This window comes from Corythoichthys intestinalis, chromosome 6, assembly GCF_030265065.1.
Source record: "Corythoichthys intestinalis isolate RoL2023-P3 chromosome 6, ASM3026506v1, whole genome shotgun sequence".
Taxonomy (NCBI): Eukaryota; Metazoa; Chordata; class Actinopteri; order Syngnathiformes; family Syngnathidae; genus Corythoichthys; species Corythoichthys intestinalis.
In genome coordinates, this window is record NC_080400.1 from 11,279,257 (window position 1) to 11,291,590 (window position 12,334).

The window sequence follows — 12,334 nt, forward strand, 5'->3', positions numbered from 1 at the left end:
GTGGACTTCAGAAGCTTTTTCAAATAGCTAAAAGCGACCAATAGTTAGATTTTCTTAAAGGGAACCACGGACCGAAATACTTGTAATTCTTAAAAGATAAATGTTAGCATGAGTTATAATAATTTGATTTTCAAACCCCTCTTAAAGTTTTCGTTGTTATAAAATTTGAAAAATTAGTTTAACTTGTAGGTCGCCATTGTTGTTGACGACACAATGCACTTTGGACGGCAATGTCACTAGGCAGCGCTGCCGTACTTCCACAGTGTCACTCTTTAGCTACATAAACAAGCTGCTGTTCATCCCTTCCAATTTTAACCCGAGCAGAAAAGCGATGAGCAGGACAGCACAGTCAATATTTTACAAAACGAGCAGGAAAAGTAATTAAATGAAGGTCTCCAGCAGGATTCGAACCCGCGTTTCCCATGCGACAGATGACTGCGTAGACCACAGGACTTTACTTCCGCGCGACGTTAGTCATGATTTTCCTTTTAAGCAATCGCAACCCACATTGCGTTGTCTGTCTGTGCAGTAAAACCTGAAAGGGAAACGCAACCAAAAAGAAAGTGTGGCTTGTAGCTTGACCACGAAAAACGCAGCTCACATCAGACAGCAAGCAGACAACAATAACATAGGGATTGCGTAAAAGGGTTAATTAAAATTGAACACACAAAAAAAATAAAACACACGATCGTGAAAAGGGAGACACAAAAAGGGTCCGTGTAGGTCGGGATCAATTAAAAAAAAAAAAAAAATTTAAACCCGAGGGAAAACCACGATAAGAGGCAGACAAATGAAAAAAAACGAGGCGATGATGCAACTAGCAACGAAGGGATATTCAAACTCTCAAATGGCAGCAAGTCAATATCTCGGCAAGCCGCCTAGGATCGGTATAAGACACTGCTTATGAGCTGGAATTGGATGCAGGTACGACGTTGAACTCATCCCACAGCTCTGTAACAAAACAATCTGACCAGCAGCAGAATTTGATGAAATCATGTCAGTCGTCATGCTAGCTTTGCTTGCTAGCTAGCACGGCTATTCTCCCAATCCAGCCCCACCGTGTCATCATTGCACGCGTAAAACATGGCGCCCTTCGTAGGTCAAAACATGTACTAAATGTTATAGATTTTTGAATCAATGGCAATTATATGTGTTTCTAATAACATATTTTAGTAAAACACAACAGTTGTGGCTCATTAGAGCCTACAAATCTTGAAGTCTGAGGTTCCTCTGTAAGCTATTTCAATTTTAAACCATTATGCCACTTGTGAAAGTGTCATTTACTGGCCATGCGTTGTAACAATCGAGTCTTTTATAACAGATTTTAAAGGATGCTCCCTGTCATACTTTTGTATTCAATGATGCATAACCAAGTATATTTCGAGATGTTTACTCAAGTATGCCCTATACACATTTTAGGCACTAGAACAATCAGTGTTGCAACTTCAGCTAAAAGACACCGTATTTTTCTGACTATAAGTCACAGTTTATTCATAGTATGGCCAGGGGTGCTTATACTTTGGAGCCACTTATGTGTGAAATAAAAAAATCAAGCGCTAATATTCAATCAGCTATTAAACGTGTGCAAGTGCTACAACTGTGCTTTGCTCAATTGCTAGTCTACACTGATCACTCGTCTGTTATTTTTTTTATCGGGGGAGTATATTTTTTTCACTTGGTGGGGTTGTTTTGTGCACGTAAAATGCGGTAATTTTTGTTCAAATGTCTTGTATAACTTTATTTTAATTGGGAATCATTACAAATGTTAATATTTCATGACATTTTTTTTTTTGCTAAGAAGGGCAAATAACCTTTACAAAATTCATAAATATTTTTATGAAAAATGATTCTCGGCTCTCTCAGTGTATATATATATATATATATTTATATATGTGTCAATCAATTGTAAAACTTGCGTATTAAGTACGGTTGTTCTCTTGGGTTGGTCCACTAACTCCTGTCAGAATTGTTTTCTTATGAGATGTATACAACAGAGTTTTTAAAAATGCTTATATATTTGTATGAAAAACGCTTCTCGACTAGAAATAAGAAACAACAGAAGAACTGTAAGTACGGTTGTAACCGAGCTTCGGTCAGTCCGGTCCGCTAACTAGTTCGCTACGTGCCAAAATGTCGTAAGTCGATACCTGAAACTTAATTTTTATTTGGATTTTTTTCTCAACTATTCCAAACTAACTTTGGAATGCAATTGGTACAATATTGTCATACTATTTTGAAGTTTCAAAAAAAGATTTTTGATCAGCTTTACAAATTAACATCATAAATTTTTGCTATTTAGCCAATTTTCAAAGCGTTGTGTAACTTGGATTGGTCGTCAACTCATCACAGCTCGAGGCAAACTTTCACATTGTGCAAGACAATTTTTGTCTTCAACGAACTTGAACGAACTAAACACAAAACCAGTAACTCAAAACTTTTTGTGTTTTAACTCAAATCGCTTAGCTCACTAACGCTACTTCGAATTGACGTACGGGAAGCTTGGAAAAATGCGATTACTTTCCCGGGTCCCCCCGACTCTCGTGGGTCAACAGCTCACGTCAGGCAGCAGATTTGGCAGGTGAGTCTTGTGAGCGATGCGGCCTCTAGCACTCAAGCTAATGCGTAGCCTCATCCCAGTCAAACAAACCTGTGTCACTTGATGATTGCAGGGTTCCAGCTTCCCATTCCAGCGGAACGCCTTTGCAAGTAAAACAATAACAAACAAGCTTCTACCTCTTTCTTGTCGCCATCGCTAGACAAATGTATATGGATCAGCAAGGAGACGAAAAATGCGTCCTTTTGAGGGTTTTCAACGCAAGGCTATTGTAATTTGTCCCACGGACGAGGATTTAAAAGAGCGAACATTAAAGCAAACCAATGAGCAGGGGAAGGATGTGCCCGATCATGCTGTGTTAGAAATGAAAGGTAGGACTGCTGTGGATACAAGCAACCAAACATCAGATCTACTGTTTCTTTTGTTTTGTTTTCTATGTGTTTAAAAAAAAAAAAAAAAAATCAAAACTTGGAAGATGCCCCCTTTATGACCTTCCTCTCTTTCCCTTCTCCTTCAACCTATCCACCAAGATATCAGACCTGGACTTTATTTTTATTTTTTTAAGTCATAATTATTTTTAAAAACTACGTCTCTAGCACTGCAAACTGAGGTATCCCCTTATTTCCCTGCCTAGGCACAGTTAACAATTGATTAATGATTTGAGTTATCAATTAGCATAAAATATTGGCCATTAAAACTATTTTAAAATGATTTTGGATGATTTTGAATTTTCACAATCGATTGTGGACTTGCATGTTGCATTCAAAGTGAATGTAGAAGCCATCTGCCTTTGCACAAGAGCTGGTCACAACTTGACAATACAGATATGCTTATTGACCTGTAGATGTCTTCAAATTAAGATTGTGATTTGTTGTATGAGCAGATCATTTGCATTCATGGTGCAAAAATTAAATCAACAAATGATTGAAAATTATGAATTATTTATCTCATTACAGATAACTACTGCTTTACCAGAAATAAATAGTCACTTAGAAAACTAGACAAGTAATACAAAATCTGTGCAAAACCCCAGCGAAATGCATTTTAGGAATCGTCACGCCATTGACATGTCCTATGATTACCTGCTTGAATTCGTAATGCTTTGATCGCCCCCTAGTAGCTCTTTGAGGTAACTACTTTAAATGAGATTTAATTGTGAATAATTCCTTTTATTTAATGATGGACATTTTGGCTCGTTCCAATTTACAGTGGTACCTCTACATACAGATTTATTTCGTATCAGGACCTGTTTTGTAAGTCAAAATGATCGTATGTCAAGCAGGATTTTTCCCGTAAGAATTCATTATAATTCGATTAATACGTTCCACAGCTCAAAAACCTATGCTAAATCCTGAACAAATACTGCTGGTATAATTACAAATGGCAATTGCACATAGCAAAACAAAAAAATATGAATACAAATCGGAATAATAATGTAATGAATCGGGTTCTGATGTAGCGTTGCATGCTGTTCCTGAATGCACCGTATGACTGATGAGAAAGAGAGGTGCGGTAGAGTGGGAAGTTATATTTTTTTCATGTTGTTGGCTTCGGCTACGGTGGACGGTAGCCGTGTTGTTTTGTGTTCTGAAATTAATGATTAAAAAACTGACGAAGTTTGCGCTTCTTTGCTGATGTTACAATAATAATGATACATCAGAAATAAAAAAGCATTTTCTTTGTCACCTTAAATTGTAGAGAGACTGTCCATATTGTCCAGCCAGTTCTCTCACGCGTATACCATGCTCATGTTTTTGTATTATTTCCGTCTTAATTTCAATGGTAAACGTCTTTTTGACCGCCTGCACTAATCTCCATGGGACCCATGTTGATGTCACTAGAGAATCTGCCGTGTGTCTGTCTTGCGGCCATAAATTATTGTATTTTGAGCATGTCGTCAGAGGTCGAGACAAATGACGAGTCAAATTTTACGGTGCTATTGTATTTCGATTTACCTCTGTGTATTACTTATATGGGACATTTTCTATAACATCAGTCGAATTTATTTATTACAAAATGTTTGAAAAACTTTGAAGTTGTTACATTTATCATTATTACAGCATTCAATGAGGCATTACAATACAATTGTCAATAACACGTTAGTATATTGCAACTCTATTAAATATCTAGTCTGTGATTGGCTGGCAACTGATTAATGATGTACTCAGCTGTACCCCGCCTACTGCTCATAGTTAGCTGGGATAGGCTCCAGCACCCCGGCAACCCTCGTGAGGCTAAGCGGCTAGGACAATGAATAAACGAACAATTATGCTCCTGAAAAAGTTTTAATTGCGACAACATGGCAGCCAAGCTTTTTATAAATAGTAGCAGAGCGCAGGGATTGGTCGATGGCACAGGTTTCAAAGCCGCGGCCTGGTCCTAGATCTGGCCCACTGTCATTTTGTGTGGCCCGCAAAAGTAAATTAAGTGAAAATGAAATGTCTTGTTTCTCGCACAAAAAAAAATTCTGTAGTCCTCGATGAAATAGTTAATAAATTTGGGGGGGGGGATTCTAAAAAGTTGGGTCATTGGCTGACTCTGTCAGGGCTCGGCATCGATTAGCTGTATTAATATTCACGAACCTTTATGGGTGCTGTCCTTGGTTTGCAGTGCTCTTTCCTAGCCCCTCCTCCCTCCTGTGTCTGCGTCCACAAATGTTGCCTCCATGGAGGGAATGTTTGCTTCTCTTAACTTCATCTTTCTGCTCTTCCAGCCTCCTCTACGCGACCCTAATTTGCATCCACTTTGTTTTTTGTCTTCTGGTGGTGTGGCTGCTCTGGTCCCCATCTCCCCTCCTCTCCCACTCTCTTCTTCTCAACCCCTCGCTCTTCATTCCAACTCAAAGCCAACTTCACCCTGCCGGAGCAGTGCGACTTCCTGGAAGCGGTCAGCTACGCCGAGCTCCAGTGCGAAGAAGCAGAGAAGCTGCTGAAGCAGTACAACGATGAGGGCCGCAAGGCGGGACCGCCACCCGACAAGCGTTTTGACAACCGGCAGGGCGGCTACCGGGGTCGTGGCAACTACTCTCGCTATGACAACCGCGATGCACCCCGCGGCGGTGGCGGTGGCTACCAGAACCGAAGTGGAGACGGGGGAGGATACAGGGGTAAGCTCGTGTTCCTCGTTGTTTTGCGGTCTCCGTCAGAGGCGATTGTTTTGGGACTGCAAGGGAAGCTCTTCCCCCAATATGTCAAAAAAAAAAAAGTGATCAAAGATACACTGTTGTGTGAACATGTCATTAACTAAATACTATGTGCTACAACGCGCTCAACTTTTGTTCAGCATTAGCTTCTTGTTGACAGCTTACAATGCGGCTTGCTTTTCATTCATTCAAACAGCTTCACAGTCCTTTAAACAGTGTGCACGCTGTGTGTCTCCAGAGTTGAGAGTACATTGTTCCACTACAGCGAAACAAGACGAGTCATTGGCTAAAGGCTGGGTATATCCCGCCATCGGACGCTGTGTGTGGTCTATTAGCAGTGGACAGGGCTCTGCATGATGATTGGATGATCTGTCTGAACCTTAATCGCTTTTTGATTGACAGCGAAATGAGCGAATTTGTGATATTGTTGTATTTACGTCCACGGGAGGCATTTTTCAATTTTCATTCCGTTATTCTGAGTTGAACCGGAGACTTTCATAATCATCCTAGCAACCTCTGCTTTGTTAAATATGACTAGCGAAAAACTGAACTTCTGTGTCTGGTGCTTTTCTTTAAGTTTAGTTGCTTGATTTTCGAGACTTGACCTCTGGTACTCTCGTTTCTTTCCCTACCGAGCATCAGGTATCGCTGAGCCCCTCCACCGTCACAAAGCATTCACAGGCGCACACACACTTTGAGCTTCTCCTCATTGAAAGACCAACATCGACCATTGGTCTCCATATATTTAACTTTTGACATCTCCTTTTTTAGGCTACAACCGCGGTGGCTACGGTCAGAACCGCTGGGGGGGCAACAATGGCGGTGGCTACCGCGATGGCGGCTCCGACAACCGTTCCGGGTACCGCAATCAGTCATCGGGAGGCGGCTATAACCGGCCGTCTCCTTATAACAAGGGCGGCTACAACCAGGTAAAGCTAATAATTTCTGTGTAACCTAGCTAGCTGCTTTTGTGGTCTTTCTTATACACTTTTTTCGCCAACTTGCAGGGCTATGGCTACAACCAGGGTGGCTACAACCAGGGCGGATACAACCAGAACTACTACGGGAGCTACAGTCAGTACCCTGGCTATGGGCAGAGCTACGGCCAGCCGCCGGCCACCGCCCAGTCGTATGGCCACCACCAGCCACCCCCTCAGCAGGCACCGGTGCAGCAACATCAGGCCCTGCCTCAGCAGCAGCAACAGCAGCAGAGCTACAACCAGCAGTATCAGCAGGTATTGTATGCTTGTGTTGGTGTTATCTAAGGCTGGGAAATATAGCCCAAAAAGTGATCACATATATTTTTAATTAGGATATTTATACAAAAAAACCAACTGTATTTGAACTTTGGCCACTTGGACTTATAGTAACAGAGTAGAAGTAGAACTGCCAAAAGCATCCAAATCAACAGGAAGTTAGCTTGAAATGCCCCCAAATCAACAGGCCCTGATTGTGTACAAACTTTGACTCCTGGGACATATGCTAACAGTAACCGTGTAGTACAGGGGTGGGCATTACGTCGATCGCGATCGACCAGTCGATCGCAACGCTAGTGTGGGTAGCTCGCAGCATCAAAAAAAAAAAAAAAAATATATATATATATATATATATATATATATACATATATATATATTTTTTTTAATGTACATAGTTAATTATGTTATGTGAGCAAACATAATTTACCATCCATTTTTTATTTATATTTTTTTAAATGTACACAGTTATTTGTGTTTTGTGAGCAACATAACCTCATATGTTGCTCACAAAGCATAATTACTGTAACTGTACATTTAAATTTTTTTCTTTTTTTTTAGTTCACCCTCCTCTCTTAAGGTAGATCGCGGGAGGTTGTCTCATTTAAAAGTAGATCTTGGAGCAAAAAACTTTGAGCACCCCTGGTGTAGTACTTTAAGAATAAAGCTTTGTAACATGTTTTTGGCTGTGTTTATGCTTGAACCCTCTTAAGGACAGTGGTCACTCTCCACTTTACACTTAACATCAGTTTTACCACAAATTGCCTCAAACTAGCGTTGCCTTAACCACATTTTGTGTGTGTCCCCACAGTATGCTCAGCAGTGGCAGCAGTACTACCAGAACCAGAACCAGTGGAACCAGTATTACAGCCAGTACGGCGGCTACCCTGGACAAGGCAGTCAAGGCTCATCTTCAGGCTCACAGTAGCTCCCCACATTCACCCAGAATAACTTCCTGTGTGCTTCCCCCACTTAATTCTTTCCTAAATCAGTCCTTGTAAAGCAGTGGCGTGGTGATAGATGCTAGCTAGCTCCGTGCTAACCCTTATAATGCTTTGCGCGGATTAGCGAAGAGGCTCATATAATTTACAAAAAGCATGCTTTATAACTTTCATTGACGTTCCTTTCACAGTCACACATTAAAACTACATTTTAGACACGTTTCAGTAGAAGCATTTTGATTTTTTTTTTTTTAAATCCTGTTGTGCTTGTAGTTCAACCCTATGACCTTCCTCCAGATTTCTTTTGTACCAGTGTGAAAAATCTGTCTTTATACAATAAATATAATTGTATACACCTGGATACAATGTTTCAGCGTTTCCATTTTTAGTTCGTAGTCCTTTTTCCTATTTGAGTGGGGTATACCATATACGCTACAACAAACTCATAGGATGAATGATGTCATAACGTCCTGTTTTTAAGACTTCAAAGACTCACCTCGAAATGAATTGGATTTCTAGGACTGTCAATGGCAGCCCATGAGTTAAATTTTTATTTTTCAATATTGTTTTTCTTTTTAATGATTTTTGTTAATTTGGGATTCTCCAATTTAAACATTAGTTCATTCACTCCTCCCAGTCAGAATGAATTGGATGTCCCTTCGTTGTCACCGGTATTAGATTAATTAATGGTATGCAGTTAATTATATGACAAACTAAGATGTCTGAAAACCAGTTTAAAACGGCAATGCATAAGAATTTCAAAGTACGCGCTCTATTGACTTGTTTTGGTTCTTGTCTCGTGACGTTTTTGGCGCAATGCATTGTGGGTTTTCGTGTATTGCACAACAACAACAAGCCCGCGACGTGATACTTTGCTAGGCATCCATTCTGCGTGGCAGTCGTTGAAAATTGTACACTCGTGTTGTGTAAAAGACTGCCATTCTCGTTCACATGACAGAAACGAATGCAAAAAGGATGGGATACGTTTTTTAGCATTCCCGCCAGGAAGAGAAAACATGGAACTCCGATGAATTGACCAAGAGGCTTCGAATGGTTGCAGCGGTGAGAAGAAAGGCCATCGCTTTTCATTCATCACCTGAAAACATGTCGGTCTGTTCCCTACATTTCCATAAAGGTAAGTAACTGGAGGTGTTAATGTTCTTCGGACGCTGATACTGACTGCATTTAAACACTTATGGCGTGTGGTTGTGTTGTTTACTTTGGCTAACCACGCTAGTGTCTAAGAGAGGCTAACTGTAGCCCTACTGGCTAACTGTGCATAAGCCACAGGCGTTCACCGTATGATACCAGTACACAAAAAAACAGTTCAAAGGTAACAAAGTAAGGGTAGTAATGAAGATATAACAGCACACCATTAATGATTATACGTATGGGAGATGTGTGAGGAAAAAAATGCTATATTTACCTCCCGCTTAGGCTACTGATATGCTTGACCAAGCACTCTGTGGAGGAGACTACAGATCTACTAAATCACCAGAAGAATCTTCTGCTTGTTTGTTATGCCTAATGATCAGTTAAACTTAAAAAAAAAAAAAAAAAAATCTGTTGCCTACACATCAGTGCCATATGAAGGCAGTTCCCACCAGTTTAGACACACTACAAAGCTTTAAAATCCATTTTAAGTAACTAATGTTAACCTGTTGTATGACTGATACGACTTTTGTAACTGCAGGAAAACCAGCATATGAAATAAATGAGGCAGACCCTGACTGGGCACCATCCTTACGCCTGGGACACACATGTGTTCAACCCACCAACGTGGACCGCTCTTCTAGACGAAGTGGGCGTGAGAAATTGAGGATGGAGGAAGACGACGTTGAGCTACAGGAGGAGCCTTCAGCGCCCTTCAGATGCTCCTTCTGACCTTCATGCGCCTGCGTCAGGACCTGGCTGCACTACACATTGCACATATATTACATGTTTCCCGTAAGACTGTGTACTGAGTGTTCAATGACATGGTGCTCTTTTTACATGCTAACTTGAGATGAGCAATTGTTTGGCCCAACAGAGAAACACTCTATAAAACAATGCCTCACGAGTTTGTTGAGTCCTTCAGACGCAGAGTTGCAGTGATTATTGACTTTTTGACATTTTTACAGAGAAACCATAAAATCTTAAGGCCCGTGCGCAAATTTTTTCTAGTTACAAGCTTAACTACACCATGAAATACCTAATTGGAATCACACCAAAGGGGGGAATGTGTTTCATGTCAAAAGGTTGGGGTGGTCGCACAAGTGACAAACATATCACCTTGAACAGTGCTTTTCTTAATAACCTTTTGCTTGGGGACATTGTCTTGGCTGACAGAGGTTTTGATATTCAAGAACACGTGGGTATGTTATGTGCAGAGGTCAAACTCCCTGCGTTCACAAAAGGTCACTGTCAGCTGGTAGAGATGTGGAGGAGACTAGGAAGATAGCACATTTGAGGATCCATGTTGAACAGGTAATTGGTAATCTTTGCCAGAAGTATAAGATCCTAACAGGAACTATACCTATTAATGTGGTTCTGCCATGTGACGGCAAAGATTGCACAAGATTGTTCATGTATGCGGTGCCCTTACAAACCTTGGCCCAACTGTTGTGTAGTTTGTACTGTTATACGTGAAAGGTACCATTTAGTATGCTAACAGTTTCAGCCTTTCAAATGTAGCTGTTACTGATTTTTTGTGTTTTGTTGTGACTTGATTGTACTTAATAAAACATATTGTCATCTTGAATCATATTCTTTGTAAGTACAGCATTTGTGTCAATACTGTATTTTATGTGTGTGTGTGTGTGTGTGTATATATATATATATATATATATATATATATATAAATAAACACACACACTGACACACGCATAATAATGTTTATACAAAGGACGACAGTTTACTACTTTGGCCAGGTACTTTTAATGTTGCCAAATTGTCAGTTAAAACAAATCACAAACTACCAATCACCACTAACTTAAGTGGAGCACAGAGAGCAGAATCAACATATGTCTTTAGCTGTGTCATGCTGTGTAGACCAACACAGGTTAAATAATAATGGGGCAGTTCTCATTATCACGCGCAACCATGTCATCTTTGGTCTCCAGACCACGGCAGAGGCACCATAACTGACAAATACCGATCTCTCGCTTCCTTTTCAAGCTTCTCGACATAAGGAGTCTTGTCGTTCTTCTTTTTTCCATTTTGATGTGACATTCGCGTGGCTGCTTCCCCGAAAAACTGTCAACAGAACAAACGTGACTGCGGCGGATATAGTGCAGGTCACTGAGATACACGAAAGATGGCGGCTCAGGTGGTCGTGATGACGTAGGTGACAACAACCGATAGCCTCGTTGCAAAATGGCCGACAAGTGACGACGCTCGTCCCAGTTAGCTCACAGGGCACTAGTGACATCTCATTTTATAGTATGATATCCATATGCGTAACTAGTTACCATCTCGATCCAGGCTGGATGTTAAAATTGTATTTAAAAAAAAAAAAATATATATATATATACACTGCATACGTATATATTTTTTGTATCTAGTAAACCTATTCAATCTCAGACGTTTGTAAGAAACCAAGCCGTTCGACCAATTTATATTTATTTCAAAGTACACGCGCCTGCAATGTAGCTCGAATGGGTCTGTCCTTAAAATGGCCGACAAGTGACGAAGTCGAGAGGCCCGTCCTCATTGGCTCACAATGCGCACGCTTCTTGGTTCATTACGTCATACCCGGAAAAGTTGAAAGCTGGAACTGACAGAGGCGGGAAACAAACATAATCGGCAGCTACCGAAACTGGCAGCAGGGTAAGAACAGCTGACTTTGACTTTTATATTAAGTAAGTACTTACTTACTTTTACCGTTTCTTGTTGATTTATTTACCAGCTTTCAATTTAACATATTTAACACTTGTACATGCAGTCTAAACATTACCGGTATATAAAAAAAATATTGTAAACAATAAGAGTTCAAGTATGAACATTTAGCTTGTATGACTTGAAAAATGTACAGCATTATAAAAATCAATACAACGACTGTGCAAACATGTCATTGTAACACAAATGACAGCTTGAACAGTACACTTCGAACAGACAACTTGATGTTAATGGCGGCTGTGACATAATTACTCAACACAAGTGTTTACTTCAAACTTTCAGTTTTTTTAATGCATGCACACACACTAAAGCTATATTGCTCTTATGCCAATGAAACAAGATTTTGTGATGGCAGTACTGACACAGAATAAAGCAAGCACATACAGAAAAATAGCTGTGGCCATTAAACGGGCATATTATTGGCTTCACTGTTGGGTTATAGTTTATGCTGAATGCTTTACCATCATAAAAGCTATCAAAGAAATCGCACACACGTATACAAAATAACGCAACATACTAATTGCTAGATGCAGTCCGTGCCCAATCCGCTCATTTAAGTTCAGCTGTT

General features: G+C 40.3%; 1 protein-coding gene across 1 annotated transcript in view; it reads left to right on the plus strand.

The window, feature by feature from the left end:
• LOC130917324 (heterogeneous nuclear ribonucleoprotein U-like protein 1) overlaps positions 1 to 8,256 on the plus strand; it is a 48,024-nt gene extending 39,768 nt beyond the window's left edge. Inside the window, exons 12-16 of the mRNA XM_057838605.1 lie at positions 2,757 to 2,925; positions 5,400 to 5,660; positions 6,468 to 6,625; positions 6,704 to 6,931; positions 7,761 to 8,256. Of these exons, the coding sequence (XP_057694588.1) occupies positions 2,757 to 2,925; positions 5,400 to 5,660; positions 6,468 to 6,625; positions 6,704 to 6,931; positions 7,761 to 7,877 (933 nt within the window). The 3' untranslated portion in view covers positions 7,878 to 8,256. The remainder of the gene's footprint in view (positions 1 to 2,756; positions 2,926 to 5,399; positions 5,661 to 6,467; positions 6,626 to 6,703; positions 6,932 to 7,760) is intronic.
• The last annotated feature ends 4,078 nt before the right edge of the window (positions 8,257 to 12,334 follow it).